Source organism: Eucalyptus grandis, chromosome 1 (genome assembly GCF_016545825.1).
Source record: "Eucalyptus grandis isolate ANBG69807.140 chromosome 1, ASM1654582v1, whole genome shotgun sequence".
NCBI lineage: Eukaryota > Viridiplantae > Streptophyta > Magnoliopsida > Myrtales > Myrtaceae > Eucalyptus > Eucalyptus grandis.
The window spans coordinates 42,327,578-42,344,960 of NC_052612.1; the positions used below are offsets into that span (position 1 = coordinate 42,327,578).

Sequence of the window (17,383 nt, forward strand, 5' to 3'; positions counted from 1 at the left end):
GGTGCACTCAAGACTCGGAAACAGATAGAAAAAGAAGAAGCAGGGGGAGGAGGAGATGCAGAAGCTGCTTCGCGTCTTTAGGTGAAGAGGGGCGATGGAGTTGCCATTTATGGAAGCGCCGAAGATCGAGATGGAGATTGAGATTGCAGACCAGTCTCAGTGTCGGCGAGGCTGGTCGTGTCGGCACTTGTGTTTTGGAGAGAAAGGCTGACGTGGCGCCGCTTTTGCTGACGCCACGGGGGGTGGGGGTGGCCACGCGCGCGCCGTTCGTGCCGTTTCAACACGAACGAGCCCGTTCAAAAAAAAAAAAACAAAAACACGAACGAGCACGTAAAGGGTAGTAACGTCATTTTGCTTATCTAATTCGTTTGCTTTCGAAACACCCGCTAAGCTTGTTTAATGAGATAATATTCAATCTTTAAAGTATGGATAGTGTATTATCGACTTACGGGAGCAGTCCGTACAATGAGAATGCATATTTTCTTGTTTAAGCTCTATTCATTTAATCGAAAACAACTTAGAAAAAAACGTCTTTTGAATTTTTCATGAAACGAAAACAAACTTACTTCGACATTTGTTTAACATAAAATGAATTAATCGAAAAAAAATATTTTTCTTCAACAAAAGAAAATCTTCAAAAATAGGGAAAATATATTCTGCTTTAATCATCTTTCTTTCATTTCTAAACTAAGCTTTTTTTTTTTTTTTAACCAAAGACATTTTCTTTTTTTTTATTTAAAAAATTAATTTTTTCAATTGTTTTCCTTTTCTTTCTTTTTTTTTTTTTCTCATTCTTCTTTAACCGATCGCCACCCCCGGTAGTGGTCAACAACTAGCTATAGGCAAGCTTGGGCCTCGCTTGGCCTCACTTGAGCTCACATGAGGCCGTCAGGCGAGCTCGGACCTCGCCATAGCAACAAGGCTGGGCGAGGCTCGAACTCATTGGTATCTGGAAAGTTGGAGCCTTGCTACCTCTCACTGTGGCTGGTGACTAGTTGAGGAAGAAGAAGAAAAAAAGAAAGAAAGAAATTTAAAATTTTAAAAATAAAAGAAATTATGGAAAAGAGCATAGGAAGGAAAAGATTTTCCTTACCAAATTGCAAAAATACTTCTTACTTCATTTTTACATTTCAGTTGAATAACGGAAAATATTGTCATTTTTTTGAAAATTTGCTTTTCGAAAATATTTTCTAAAAACGCCATATTTTCTGCGAAAGGAATGGAGTATTAGTTGCATAATAGGTGTCCCAAATTTGATATATATTTACTCTTTTTTTTATCGTTATTTCAAATTAATAAAGAGATTGTTATTTTGGGCCGGGCTACTAATCCATGGGCCGTGACAAATTTAGTGACCGAAATCAGAGAAATTCTTCAACAGCTTTCATCCGTAAAACTCTCCTACTGCCCTGTGGAAGCAAACCATGTAGCCGATTGGATCGCCAAAGCGCATCACCTCAAGTCTTTACCCACAAATTGGTTATATGCACCACCACAACCCCTTTTGAATATTTTATGTTCTAAAGCTAATTTATCGTCTTCTTGTAATCCTTGATTTAAATAAAAGAATGTCTTATTTCCAACCAAAAAAAAAAAAAAAAAACCCAGATACTCTTTAATACATGAAGAAAAACTATGAAAACTTTGACATATGAAGAAGGCTGACAAAGTAAGAAACTTGGTTACTCATTATCTCGCAAATACTTTTGACTAGGCATACTCCTCTGAATATCATTCACGAAAAGACGATAGATTTTGTAAATGCCAAAAACATTTATTAAGAAAGACAAAAAAAAAAAACACAATGCTTAAAGAGATGATACTTATATATAAAATTTCATAAACCACATTGTATATTTAGTAGACTTTGGACCTTGCACTATGCTAAATAATTAGTGAATCACTGCCCTCGCGAGTTGCCTTGATTTATCATTGGATTTCAAACTTATGTACTATGTTACAAAAATTGACAATTTTCTATATGAAGTTGACTAGTGCCTCGATAACATTCTGAGATTCAATTACATTAAAGGGAAAATATCAAAAAGAAACCTCGCATTCCAACCTAATATGAATTTGCACCTTCAGTTTTCAAAACCTTCGATCATTCCAATTGCTCTTATCATTCCAATCTGCTCACAATAAACAACCACTTGCCCAAAACCCCAACACACCCAGCCACCCATTGCTCATCCCTTCCCCTCTTGGGGCCACCCTCCACTCTTGTTAAGTTGCACCTTGTTGAGCTTAGCCAGCGTCGGACTCGATCAAATGTCGAGCTCAACCTCAGGGAAGCTCAATGCAAATTCGTCAAGCTCGATATTGGCCATGATTGAGAAGAGTGAGACGTGGAGAGCATAGCGAAGAGTGAGACGCACAGAGGGTTCAATTGGAATTGGTGACGGCATGATGTTGTTTAAAAATGATGGTAGTGCCACATTGTCGGTCGAAGTTAGTGGTGAAAGTCCCATGAAAGAAAAAGATTTGAGATTTTGGATAAATTCGAAAGGAGATCAATCTTTATACATGCAAATCCTAATCCTCAAAACTCGAGATGTGAACCGATACGAATGTTGATCGAAATTACCTCCGAATTGAGAGAAATAAGCCGAAGGGGAGCTAGGGGGACTCGCGCGCGTTCACGCGCGGGAGAGAAGCGCTTCGGGGGGCTGTCCTGGTCGTATCGCGGCCGCACGTTTCGCGCCAACTTTCGGCGGAAGAATGATGCATCGGAGATTGTCCACTTCTCAATAAAGGACAGAGCCGCCAGCCCGCCAGTGAACGCATGTGACGAGGCGAAATGGAGACAAAAAGAAACATGTGAGGGCAGCCCTCGCCCCCCACGACTTTGGGCCAGCGGAGTACGACGTTACCTTAGCTTCCTGCCAAAACGTCGCCCCACGCGTGGCTGGCGTTGTCCAAGAAACGCAAAAAGAGAGAGATGAAGGGAATCTAGATTCCGCGTGCGTGACCCCAAATTCTACACGACGATCTTCCCTATTTCCCCCTCGTTTTCTTTGTTCTTTGTCAAAAAGTTTACGCAAGGATTTTACTTTTTTTCTTTTTGACAAACGAAACGGTAGGAAGGGACGATCCGCCATCCGCACAATGTAAATATACATTGAATCATATTCCATTTGAATGGTGAAGATTTAGCATGCATTTTCCACTTGATTGGAATTCACCATTCGTAAGACACAACTGGTATTATTATTATAGAATGAGGTGTTTCCTCGTCGTCTTTAATTTGTACGAATCGTTTTAAGTGAACTAACAAAAGACATCATTAAAAAAATAACGATATGAAATTACGTGAATTTTCTTTCTCATTTATGAGTTTCACCTTGTTTCGAAGATTAAAGAATTAATAGATAATCATGGGATAATTACCATAAAGAGTCTTGAATCTATTATATGGATACCGATTCAATCATCAATATTTCAAATTTAGTTAATTTAGTTCTAAATGTTCTTACAATTTATCAACGTAATCATTTCACTTAATTTTGACCGGAAATCGTCAATATGGACATCAATTTTCTTTCGTGGCATGGTCGATCTGACATAAATAATTTTTGCAATTTTAAATAATACTTGTGAATTTTTTATTTTTATTTTCCATTTTTTTTATTGTGGCCCAACGAGGGCCCGAGCCAAGGCCATCAAGCCTCGTCTGTGGCTAGCAAGAGTGTCTGGGGCATCACTAAGACTGTAGACAAGGGGAGGGAAATAAGAAAAAGTTAAAAAAAAAAAAAGATGAAATAAAACAAATTTAAAAGTTTAAAATTTTTGCCATTCATACAATAAGTTAAAAAAAATTTAATAATTTTCCCAAGAATACTTTCTCTCTCATTTCCTCGTTATTTCATCTCCCTTTTTGTTCTTTTCCCGTGACAAAAGCTTCTCGCCATTTTTATAGCAAACGAAAACCATTGAAGAAACTTGTCATTGGAGTATATTTCGGGTTGTAGAAAAGGATCGAGAAAGGGAGGAATAATAGGCTTCTTTGCGATCACTTGGTATCAATTGCATGAATCGATTCCTTCCTTAAAAGTAACCAAAAACTGTATACTTTAGTCGGACTTACATTTTTTCGTGCCCGTCCTTATTCCGGACCCAAAAAGTTGGCAACCTAAAGCAATGCATAACACACTATGCCCACCCTGCAAGCCTTTATCAATGCCCCCTCCATGGTTCTTTAGCAAGACAGCCTGAAAACCTCCTTCAAAATCTGTCACAAAGGCCTCGCGAAACAAGAGCGAGATGGGGAACACGCTTGGGGGAACTGGAGAGAAGAGTGCGAAAGAGTTCGAGCCGATCATCGAGAAATGTTACGAAAAATACGTCGACGAGAAAGAAAAGGTGGAGGCTGGAAATAAAGAAAAGGCGGAGGAATTAGGCTTGGCGGATTTTTACCACCTTGTCTGCGAAACCGTGGAGTGAGTTTCGATATCTTGATTCTCGAATTCGATATCTCTGAATTATTTCCAAGAATTGTATCGCGTTCATTGCCTTGTTGATGGTCGATCTTTGGGACAGAGAAATCAATAAGAAGCTGGGGAACACGCAATTTTGCGTGCCCAAGGTCTCCACTCTGGATCATGTTTATCTGGTAAGCGAATCCGTACCCAGTTTCGATATCTTGATTCTTGAATGTTACGTTTGGCTCATGCCGTCAAAAATTGCAGACTCACCATCAAGGGAAAGGGAAATCGCTGACCAAGGAAGAGTTCCAGACGATCATGCAAGAGGTGATCGTGGACACGGGGGTCACCGGCTTCGGAGCCAAGGACATCTTCTTCTACCTCTTCGGCGTCCCAGTGACGGCGCTGTTCATCAAGCAAAGGGTCGCGCCGGACGCGGTCCCCAATGAGATCTTCATCCCCGGTATCACGTCCCTCACCGTCTTCGTCCTGGCGAAGATTAACAAGATATGAACTGACTCAAACCTGCGGCATTTACATATGGGCTTGTCTATAGTTCGTGCTGCTTTTCCCTTCATATATGGACGAGGAGGATCGTTTGCTCTTGCCTTTTGGTTGAAATGTCAATTTATCAAGCTTAATGCTCGTGTGATGATTCAAATTATACTAGGTGTGTAGAGGAAAAAAAGGGAAATACCCGGAAGCCCGTAAACTGGTCCGAGGCCTGAATTCAACCGGTCAGTGACAGGGGTCACAAATTCTTTTCTGAAAAAAAGTTGAAAAATGTCAAAAAACCGAAGTTTGAGATTAAAAAAAAAAAAAAATGACTTCCGGGTTTCCCCATCTGTCTAGGTCATAGCACCATGAACACCGTTTTTAGATTGGTATATCGAGTCTCATAAATCAAACAAATCAAAAGTCATATGTCCCATTAATATCAAGGTACGTGTTCATTTCTTTAAATAAAACTTAATATAAACTAATTTCATATTCGTCATTTGATAATTGCATGTTTGAGTATTGAGATTTCATGATTCACAATCGATCTTCTTTATTTTTATTTTTTTGGTTTACCTTAATGATTGCGTTAGCTTCTTGGGATGACTTGCGTAAAACAAGCCGATGACATGCCAACGCCCCTTCCACCTAATTTGCATGAAAAGCTAATTCATCTCTCAAGACAAGAATGTGAGCATTTTACGTTGGTTTTGTACATCACGTCATCCCCGGCACGATATAATTACGCACTCATAAGAGTACATCAATTTGGCTTAAGCCCTACTATACTCATTTATGCTTTACATATGTGTGTGTGTGTATGTATAATTATAATCTTCTTTATAAGCCCTTTTGAAAGAATCTTAAACTTCCTTTATCCTTCTGCACAATCGAATATACTATAGTCGAATATTTCGATCTTTCTGAGGTCAAACATAGAGATGCTTCCGAGTTCCAGCTATCCAACGTAAGTCCAAGATATATTCATGTCTTGAAAGCATCGTGGATCCTATTCTTTCCGTAACCATGATTATCCTGCCACACGCGAAAGAAATCAATGCAATTATGGTCGGGCTGGGGATGAGATAATCTCATCGTTCTAATCTATAATTATTGAAAATGACGGGGACGGGGACGAGGACGATAACTAAATCACCAACTGGCGCATGAATGTTGAATGCAAAAGTTCTTGCGTTCCGACAATTTCGGATTGGAGAAACGAGAGAACAAAAAATGATCAGCTGAAATAAAAAAAGGAAATAAAAGACGGGAACGTTGGAGGGTGTTCGTTGAGTTATTCTTCTTATCAGAGAGACATGAAACAACCCATCTTTGGTTCAATCGCTCTTTTCGCTCCGTTCGTACAAATTCATGGATAGTTAGCAAGAAAGAGAAGATCGAACGAGGAAAAGAGGAAAAAAAAACCTTCAACGAACCGACGCGTCAGGCATTTCCGAATCTTCATCGCGCCAACCCAGGAGGAGAGAACAAGAATATAGATCTTCACGTGCAGTCGGATCGCATCGAACAATGCATCGGATTCAAGTGTTCGCGCGGATGGACGTAAGAAGGCGAGAAGAATAGATAGGGCAGGGATTTTTTTTTGGTTTTCGATCATAGGAGATGAGCAAAGAACACAGCAACACGGTGATGAAGGCGTGGGAGGCGACCCTACGCAAGACGCAGGCCGCCAAGAAGCGCGCCAACAGCATCTTCGGGACCATGTCCGTGGCCCATGCCGACGATGAGGACGAGGACGGCGACCATGACGACAACAAGAACAATAACAACGACAACAAAAGTGGCCTCGATGCCTCTATGGGTGGCGGCGAGGTCTACCATGCAGAGCAGTTCGTCCTGAACGGCGACTGCTACACGGGGCAATGGCAAGACAACTTCCCGCATGGGTACGGCAAATACCTGTGGACAGACGGATGCATCTACGTCGGCCAGTGGCACCGGGGAAAGAAGACGGGGAAGGGTAGGTTCAGCTGGCCGTCGGGGGCGATCTACGAGGGCGACTTCAAGGGCGGGTACATGGATGGGAAGGGCACGTACACCGGCCCGAGCGGTGACGTCTATCGTGGCGAGTGGATCATGAACCTGAAGCACGGATACGGGGTCAGGAGCTTCACGAATGGCGACTGCTACGAGGGCGATTGGAGGAGGGGGTTGCAGGAAGGGAGCGGGAGGTATCAGTGGGCCAATGGGGATTGCTATGTGGGCGAGTTCAAGAACGGTGTGATCTGCGGGAAGGGCACTTTTGCCTGGTCTGATGGGCATAGATATGAAGGTTTGTGGGAAGATGGATTGCCCAAAGGGAATGGGACTTTCCTGTGGCCTGATGGGAGTTTTTACATGGGGAATTGGAGCAAGGACCCGGAGGAGCAGAGCGGGAGCTACTACCCGGTGGGTGGGTCGCCGCCTGCTGAGGGGGATAAGCTTGACTGGAACCCCCAGCAGGTGTACGACGGGCTCTCGGGGCGTGAGATCTGCACCGGGGAGAAGGTCTCGATCCTGCCCTCGCAGAAGAAGCTGGCGGTGTGGAGGTCATCCAAGGGGGATGCCTGGACAAAACGGGTGTCGGTTGATGGGCGAGTCAGCGTCGGCGCGGAGAGGAGGATTGACCGGGTGCGAATGCTGGAGGGCGACGACAGGGATGGCGGTGGCATTGGCGAGGAGCTGGGGAGGGACGTGGAGGTGGATCTTTTGGGGCTGGATGTTGAGAAGGCGAACCTGGGGGGGTTCCCTGGGCAATTGAAGCTGCCTAAAACTGGGAAGAAGCAAGGGGAGACAATTTACAAAGGGCACAAGAACTACGAGTTGATGCTCAATCTGCAGCTCGGGATAAGGTATAAATCAGACGTTAAAACTTTTCCCACACCGGATCTGCTCTTCGCGATTTCATTTTGCCTAATTGCCTCTGGTGATTTCGTCTCATGTGGTCTGTGTTGGCGTCTAGGATCATTGCTCCGCAGTTCCATTTTTAGTCATGTCTGGTTGACGTACGTAAACTTTAGTGCAGAACTAAGAAATATCACCTTATCGACCTGCAGAAAGTCTCAGAAGCACGGTATGCGAATGAACCTTATCAAATATCTGACCTAAAGATGGATGAACTTGAGTTTTCACTTCAAGTGATTTCTCTTCCAGATTTGGTTATAATCGGACATCTAAATTCATTGAGCATAGGCACTTAAGAAAAGCTCAAACAGCATTTTCATATGTATGTGTAAATGTGTCTGATGGGCATATCATTTTCATGTCACAGGCATTCGGTTGGAAGAGCCGCTCCGCCAGTATCTCTCGATCTCAAGGCATCAGCCTTCGACCCCAAGCAAAAGGTATGGACGAGGTTTCCTCCGGAAGGAAGCAAATACACGCCCCCGCACCAGGCTTGCGAGTTCAAATGGAAGGATTACTGCCCTTTAGTTTTCAGGTCAGTACTTGGTTCAGTTATGAAAAAAGGATTTGTCGATTTGACATGTCGAACTATCGTTATTGCTTTGTAAGCTCAAATTGTACCATTGGATTCCGACATGCCATTGGAAAGAACTTCGAATTCAAATGCATTGATGGCAAATGCCATTCAGTAAAAAAAAGAAAAAAAAAAAAATGAAGCATGAGACATTATGTCGTGGTTTTCTGTATGAATTTTAACGCTGTTGACTGTTGCACATGATTTTTAGGACCCTGAGGAAGTTGTTCAAGGTGGATCCGGCCGATTACATGTTGTCGATCTGCGGGAACGATGCCCTCCGAGAGCTCTCATCTCCTGGCAAGAGCGGTAGCTTCTTCTATTTGACAAATGACGACCGATACATGATTAAGACGATAAAAAAGGCGGAAGTGAAAGTGAGTTCTGCATCTTTTGCTGGCTGTTTGAGTAAAAAACAGATACTATTTCCGTCTTTCCTGCTGATTTCGAACAATTCAGGTGCTTCTGAGGATGCTTTCGGCTTATTATAATCATTTCCGAGCCTTCGAGAATACTCTGGTGACGAAATTCTATGGTCTGCATTGTGTGAAGCTAACTGGACCTATTCAGAGGAAGGTAGAGAATGCCTTTACATAGATTACCAGTTCTTTGAATTGCAAATGAAGCCAAGATCCTGTCGAGCTAATTAGGCAACTATGATTATAAACTTTTTCATGAAGCAACAGCTAGATCTTGCAACAAAAAATAATAAATGCACAAACATCAATTGCACATATGCAAGATTCGCGACTGAAATCATGGTTTGGTGAATTAGGTAAGGTTCATCGTCATGGGCAATCTCTTCTGTTCAGAGTACACCATCCATCGGCGCTTTGATCTCAAAGGCTCGTCCCTTGGCCGCACTACTGACAAGCCTGAATCAGAGATCGATGGGAATACTATCCTTAAGGATCTCGATCTGAATTTCTTGTTTCGCCTTCAGAAGCCGTGGTTTCAGGAGTTCTGCAGGTAATTTGATGGCATGCTCATCCTTGTTATCCACAACAGACAGGATAGGGATCTTCAATCTCCTTCATCAATCTTTCTAGCCGAAACCCATTGCCCTTTTGGTCTTGCTGGTATATAACAGTACTGTTCCTATCATCAACAGGCAAATTGATAGGGACTGTGAGTTTCTTGAGCAAGAGAGGATCATGGACTACAGCCTTTTGGTTGGTCTTTACTTCAGGGAGACGTCGGTGGCGGGTTATCTGATCCCGTCTGGAGCTCGTACTCCAACCGGTTATCACTTTTCATCCTTTGAATCTGTCGTTTTTTCCATCATTAAGTGTTGAAACGTACAAATTTTTAAGGAAGCAATAGGAGCTTAACTTTCCGGGTTCGTTTCACATTGCAGGTGACCAGGAAGATGAAGGTGCTCCTCGTCTCTCTCGAGCTGATGTAGACCAGCTTCTTCTTGATCCAACCAGGTTTGTATCTAAATTTCGCAAAGCATAGCACAATTTCTTCCAAACATCAAGAATGCATCAACATGTGACACGTTCCGAGAGATTGATTGCAGGTGGGCTAGCATCAGGTTGGGCGTGAACATGCCGGCTCGGGTTGAGAGATCAATCAGAAGAGCTGGTTCTGAGCTTCAGCTCATAGGCGAACCTACCGGAGAATTCTACGAGGTGGTGATGTTCTTCGGCATCATTGACATTCTCCAGGACTACGACATCAGCAAGAAGCTCGAGCATGCGTACAAGTCCATCCAGTACGATCCGACTTCGATATCAGCAGTCGATCCTAGGCAATACTCAAGGCGCTTCCGCGACTTCATCTTCAAAATTTTCCTCGAAGATGAGTTGTGAAAATGATATGTGGATTTGCCGGCATTTTTCCTTTGGGATTCCGGCGTTCCTTGGATGACTCCGGCCGCCTGACTGACCTTCGATGGCCATTACTTAAAAACTGTATAATGCAATGTACAGAGCACAAGGAAGACTACACATATTATAGGAGTGTGCGAAGGAAAATAGAATAATTGCACAAAGGTGACAAAATATTTATGGCTGCAACTTTGTAATGTCGTGTCCAAATGAGTAGCTATATACATGTAATTGATCCATTCTTTTATTTGAGTTAGTATAGAATTGATGATGCTGAGACTAGTCCTGATCTTGCACAAACCAATCCTGTGTAATTATTATTTTGAGCATAATCATATATTTGTTTAATTTTTTCACCAAGAGCTTTTTACAGTGCATGACTTGTGTACTCTATTTTTTATAACCACCTGGGTAGTTATAGTTATAGTTTGAAAAATCGATCAATCATCCAAATCAATAGCAATAGATATAGCTTGCATACAAATTTAGAGAGCACACAAGCTATGTACATATAAATTTTGCTTTTAAGAATTCTCAACCCGCAACAATGCTACGCATCACATTATTGCTCGTGGAGTGGTATGAAACGTTGAAATCCAATACTCTCTTTCTCAAGTCCTACATGTTGATTTGATGAGCTCTATTTCACCCATTTTTCATTATAATCTCACGCGACGAGTGAATGCTGATACTCGGCAAGCGACGAAGCAACTCTTACTTGAATATTGAATTCTACACACTCGCTGACCACCCTAGTTCTGAAAAGTTCTTTCATGGGATATTATCTCACTCATTAATTATGTTGATCCCACCCCGAAGCCGACATGATCGATAGCGTAGACTAGCTTGATCTACGTGTTCCATAGACCGCACAACTTTTGTACCCCAAGTTGTTATACTAAGGTATAATCTTCTATCCCAAATTGTGCAAGGTATTTGAGGCTTGATATAAACACTAGAGTTCAGCCAGCCCAGACCCAAATGCATAAACATGGAAAAAGAAGTATTGGGTTCAAATGGACCGGACCGGACTAAAGGAAGCCTAAAACCAGTCACTCGACCGCTTTGTCAGTTCCCACACATTGGCAATGTACTATGGACAGTTCTTGGTTCGCTCCAAATCTTGCTTGAATGCCCTCCTCGTCCTCACTTGTTCTGGGATGAGACGGATCAAACTAGAGACTGGAGCAGTACTTATACATTCACAATTTTTGAAACTCGAGCGCGAAATGTGAGGACTTTTGTAATGGGCCTCAAGCCCCTGTCGGGTCGACCACAGCCCGTGCACTAAGAGAATTGCACTTAGTCTGTAATGATTAGTCCGATGAGAGTAGAAGTGATTATAGATATTAGATGGCTTAGATAAATAGTAATTCCTGATAAATTTCTAAGATGGCAAAAATAATAGAAATGAACCAAATTATACATTAAATAGGAAAAATGATTTTGAAATATATATGAAAATTGAAATTAACTAATAAAAATATCATGGCAAATTTTGTTTTGAAACTTTTAAAATTAAGCGAGTTCAGACTAAAGTCGGAATGGTGAGCTCCGGGAAAGGTGATCCACAGACGTCAAATCAGCAGCCTGGATAGATTAGCTAAAGGGCGTGATGATTTTATGAGGACGACAAAACCAAAGGATGGCCCCGCCTCACGATCTTAAGATGGGCCCATCTTGAAATGGCCGGTCCGTGCGCGTGCGGCACGAGGTGCCACCCGCTGCAGAGCTGCGGACCTCGCTTTACCGAGCACACACAGAAAAAGAAGGGAACAGAGCGGAGGTGAAGAAAGAGCAAATTGCGATACGCAAGAAGTTTGCGATATTTTTTTTCCTCTTTGGTCGGAGCAAAGGTGGGGATTTGGGCCACCAATGATGCTTCTGGGGACCCGGGGTCAGGCCGCACGTTGTGGTCGGGAGGTTGGTGGCGGCCTTTGGGTTCCACGAGAAGCTGTACCGATATCTTCTTCGTTAGATTTTCCTAAAGAAAAAATCATTTGGGTCACTCTCTTATTTTCCACTAGAATTTTTTCCCCCCATCCCACGGCCCCAAATGAAGGGATTCTATTTTTTTTAAATACCCTGGGGATGGGACCAGATGCAGACCCGATCAACTGGGGACCTATGGAGCACTCCATAAATAAATCTATTGAATAAATTAAGTTTGAGCCACCTATTCTGATGACCTTGACCGGAAGCGGTTTGCAAGCAAATTGATTGGATTCAAACAAAATATTCCTAGTTCATGAGCTGGAAATTTCCAATGCTCCAATTAATTATACTGACCTTTGGTGTTGATGTAAACCCTTGAACAATCAACAACTTTGGTTCTAATGTAACCACTTTGTTAATAAAAGAAGAAGAAGAAGAAGTTTGCAACGTGTAGCTTTTGATGCTTTCGAATTTTTCTTCTGATCTACATGATCATCACTTCAAGAATTTTAATACTGCCCTGTTGAGTATTGTTTAAAAGTATTTTCGAGACAACAAATCGTATGAGTTTCGCTATTATGTAAATTGCGGTACAAAAGAATATCTTCTTTAAAATTAACAAATAAATGGTGTGTGGCTTAGAGAGTTTAATCTATTGCAATAAATTCCCACGTAGCTTTTTCTTTCTTTCAATAACTATAAATATTCTTTGATCCCTCGAAGCCGCCCTGAAATGCATCAACAACGTTGAGGAGATTCATTCCTTCATTTTTAATTGACTTTAGGAATTACGAGCCGTCGCATCTCGCCAACTTTATCCCCTCACATAGCGATATTGTTATGTCAGCGGGCATGCGATGTTCATAGTCGATGTCTTGGCAGACGTGGACAACATCCTAATTTCAATAATCAAGACTGATCGTATCAAGCAATCGACTTGATTGCATAGACTAACATAGATGTGTGTTTATGTGACATGGCTTTCTCCATTTAAAATGTATTAGAGGCTTCGGAAAGCGGTGGCCTGCAATGTTGACTCGATTAACGGATGAGGTTAAATGACTAATTTCATTTGATTGGTTTAGAAATATATAATACTCGATCGAAGTCAACGTTCGATTAGGTAAACAAGAGCGATGGGGCAAATTATTTCCGGCACGAGACTTCCTCACAATTTCTTCGTATTGTCAACATCGAAATGTCATGTACGGAGCGATTTGTGTCCAGCCATGATTGATGCCGAGTGGAGGTTTTCTTTCAAATGTCAGAAGGTGTGTGATTGTTACGAGGAGGATGAATGATTTAAACAACGTTACTATTTATAAAAACGATTGGATGCCTCCAAAAAAATATATTTAGACATAAATTACTATCGGCTTATATAATTGATATGATTAATGGATAAGATAACGACGAATTTCATTTGATTGGTTTAAAGAGTATATAATACTCATTCGAAGTTTTTTTTTTTTGGGGTCATATTATACTTTATCAAAGTTGACATTTGATTAGGTGAACAAGATCTAGGGGAAATTATTTCCAACATGGGACTTCCTCGTGATTTCAATGCATTATCAACATCAACTTTGTTCGGAGCCGTTCGTGTCCAGCCATGATTGATGGTGAGTGAAGGATTTTTTTTTTTTTTTATATGCCTATGGATGATACAAGCGTGCATTTCTCTCGAGAAAAAATGAATAATTTAAACAACATTTTCAAGCACTCACGGAACTTTACAAAAAATGAATAGATAAAAAATATTTTTCATCATCTGTGAAAAAAAATTTAGATATAAATTATCATTGATAGCGAAAACATTTTTCATCGACTCATTACTTTAGAGCAATTTTTTTTAGTAAAACATTTTTCAAATCATTCATTTCTTGCGAAAATAAATGAAGCATTTAGATCTTTTTGTGATAAAAATTACAAGCGTCGATGGGCGAAATTGTAAACAAATAATTATGGTGGGCCCGAATGCAATATCAAAATAACAGTATCATAGCATTTCACGACATATAATAATTACTCTAATAATTACTCGATTAAGTAAGCATGAGACCTTAGCTATAGCCTAAATTATTATATGCATGTGTAAAATTGGAAGCATGTAATCTCCCACGAGATTCCGTCCAGCTTCCCTGCCCACGATGTCGCTCTCGGCCGAACCATCTACGCAACTGCAAAAGAGATGGAACTTCCACTCTGGTCGGTCGTTGATGCAGAGAGGCCACCGACCCTCCGAAGTGCAATGCCAAGAAACTCTTGGCATACCCTTCATAAAAAAAGAGTATCTCATGATCACAAATCGAGAATGCGTGCCGACTATTGAATTACTTGACAGGAACTCTCTCGACCGACGTCGGATTCAGGCCACCTCAGACCGTTCCATTTAAAGATTTTTTTGATCAATGTTGGCTTGCATCACTCGACAAACTCCTTTATTCAATGTGTGTTTTTACCCTACGACTGTCGTCCTAGGAGCCTATTAGGTGGCCACACATGTTTCGTACTCTTTCGCCGAGCCAAAGGTCTTTGTTCCCGTGAAGTTCCATGCGACCATTAGTTCGCCCGCGATCCATAAATTTTACCAAAGGCGACCCTGCTCCTATCGTCGTCGCGCCTACCGCCGCGGCACGGGACAAGTGTCTATTCGCAAGTCAACGGGCCGTGCTTGCTTCGATCACTGAGCCACGTCTGCCGCCCCCAAAAGGTTCGAGAAGAAAGACGAGAGGTAAAATACAAGAGGGCCTGACTCGATACGGGCGTGGCTTTCCGCAATAACTTAAACGAAGTGGGAACATGCCATGCGTCACGAGACTTAAAATAGAGGGACGAGAGGGAGAGAGACGGAATCTTTGCCGAGGGGAACGTTTAGCTGCGGGCTAGGTCAACGTGGGCTCGCTCCGGAGCACAAGGGTCATTTCCAGTGCTCACCGATTGATCGAAAAAATTACCAAAAAAATTATAAACATATTATAGTTGTGCTAATTCAATCATAATTTTTTTACTAATTTGTAATTGTGCTATTTTAGTCCATTCGGCCAAAATTTACCAGCAAATGCTAATATGGCTACCGATGACAATTTTTTTAATGATATTCTATTTTTTTGAATTATTTTTTGAATTATTTTATATTTTTTTTCCTTTTTCTTTCTCTTTTTTTTTTTCCTTCTCCCTCCTTCTCCTCCCTTTTCCCTCCTTCATCCTTTGGCTCTAGCGATCGGCTAGAGGGGAGAGCTAGTTGATCATCGGACTGAGGCGGCCGGATGAGCTCGCCTAATCATTGGCGGGGCTAGTGAGGGCTAGCCTCGTTGGGCGACAGCGAGGCGAGCTCACCTAGTCACCTTAGTATGGCAACTAGCCAACTCTCCTCTTTGGCCAATCGCCGGAGCCAGAGGGAGGAGGAGGGAGGAGAAAAAGGAAGGAAAGAAAAAAGATAAAAATAATTAATAAATAAATTGAAAAAATAAAGTATTATCAAAAAAATTATCACTTTGACTTGTTTGCCAATTTTGGCTGAATGGACTAAACTAGTATAATTGTAAAATGTTTAAGACTCGATTAGTAAAAAAATAAATTTAAAATTGAATTTGCACAATTGTAATAGGTTTAAGACTTCTTCTTTTTTTTTTGTAATTTTTTCCCTATTGATCTATGAGACTCTTGATCACGTGGACATGCGTGATGGATGGCAGGGATACTAGCAATTCACGAGATATATAGAGTATATAATGGAACTCGAATTAATAATTTGATTTAGTTCCGTTTGTTTCGCAAAAAATAAATAGTTTGAAAAATATTTTCCTAAAAATGAATGGACAGAAATATTTTTATTGAAATTATTTGGCCATAAATAATTAGTGACAATGGAAAAATTTTCCATTGATTAATTATTTTAAGTGATACGAGCGATCAATTTTAGGAATATATTTTTTTCAAATCATTGCTTTTTTACAAAACAGATGGAGCATGGAAATTGTTTTTCAGAAACATGATAATATTTTTTTTGATCTTTGATTGAAGCATAAAAATGAATTGGAAAATATTTTTCATTTTCATCTTTGACATAGAAAATCTGATTTGATTTTCTTAAATAGACATGTATTGTTCAGGTACCATTAACTTGCACATAAGCAGCTAGGGAATTGGGTATGGATATTAGAGTTTTGGGTTTGACCTTAATAGACCTGGACATGGCCTTTGTGGACTCGAGCCTAAGTGTTGGGAATCCAAGCTCGAGCACTTGGATCCTGCGATTGACCTTTGTGGACTTAGCCTCAAGGGCGCCGAGGCACCAAGGCTTTGAGCCTTGTCTCGATGGACCCGAGTGTGAGTGCCACTGCTGGGGGCCTTTGAACAGACACCTAGGTCCCAGTTTAGGCCTTGATGGACTCAAGCTCAAGTGCTGGAGACCTGGTCTTGGATGGCGAGGACTTGGAACCAATGCTAGGACTTTCGTGTCAAAACAATAATACTTTGTCATATTTTGGAAAATTGATTTTCAATTTCTTAAAAAGGATATTATTTACCTGTTTTAAGCACAGATTTTTCGTTAACTCATTTTCCTACTGAAAAATAAGGAATATATTTTCTGCGAAATAAACAAAATCTATAATCAACCATTCGAGACAGAGATGGTATCAAATAATTAGGCTATCGTGTTTTTAGATATGGTTGATAAGCAACAGCTGTGCAACATATTTGATCATGGGTTTGGTATTATAGAGTGTTCTAGTTTTTCTTTTATCTTTTTTTTTTTTGGCATGCATACGACGTGTGAGTATTTTTCTGAGATTACATAAAAGCAATTTGAAAAGCAATCTCAAGCTTTTGCCCGAAAAACAAAAGGGATCTCAAATTATTAATTAATCAAAAACATCTAGAGATTTGAACTCTTTCCCGACAATATTTATAGAACAAAAATGTCCAAAGAGTTTGTGTGGGATTTCACGAAACATGTTGCACCTCAAATTGAGATACAAACGAGATTAGATTAATCTTACGAGTATATCTATCGCAGTAATGACAACCTGCAATGTAACAAAATCGTAATAACTATTAAAAGATGTTTAATTAAAGTAATAGATTAACTTATCGCCACCGTTTTGATATCATGAATAATGAACGTAATAATTGAGTAGTAGTATTAGAGCCCAAAATACCCCTAAAATCATAAGTAGAGGGAACACGATAATCATTAGTTTTGATAGTCA

The 17,383-nt window shown here is 40.9% G+C and overlaps 2 protein-coding genes across 2 annotated transcripts; both read left to right on the top strand.

Moving 5' to 3' along the window:
- The first annotated feature begins 4,159 nt into the window (after positions 1-4,159).
- On the top strand, positions 4,160-5,088 carry LOC104444162 (hypothetical protein). The gene is made up of 3 exons (XM_010057789.3): positions 4,160-4,439; positions 4,540-4,612; positions 4,689-5,088. The coding sequence occupies exons 1-3, from the start codon at positions 4,264-4,266 to the stop codon at positions 4,935-4,937; spliced, it is 498 nt and encodes a 165-aa protein (XP_010056091.1). The 5' UTR covers positions 4,160-4,263; the 3' UTR covers positions 4,938-5,088.
- Positions 5,089-6,340: 1,252 nt separating this feature from the next.
- Positions 6,341-10,514, top strand: LOC104444168 (phosphatidylinositol 4-phosphate 5-kinase 4). Its single transcript, XM_010057799.3, has 8 exons — positions 6,341-7,774; positions 8,194-8,361; positions 8,612-8,777; positions 8,860-8,976; positions 9,176-9,369; positions 9,512-9,642; positions 9,758-9,830; positions 9,923-10,514. The coding sequence occupies exons 1-8, from the start codon at positions 6,546-6,548 to the stop codon at positions 10,212-10,214; spliced, it is 2,370 nt and encodes a 789-aa protein (XP_010056101.2). The 5' UTR covers positions 6,341-6,545; the 3' UTR covers positions 10,215-10,514.
- The last annotated feature ends 6,869 nt before the right edge of the window (positions 10,515-17,383 follow it).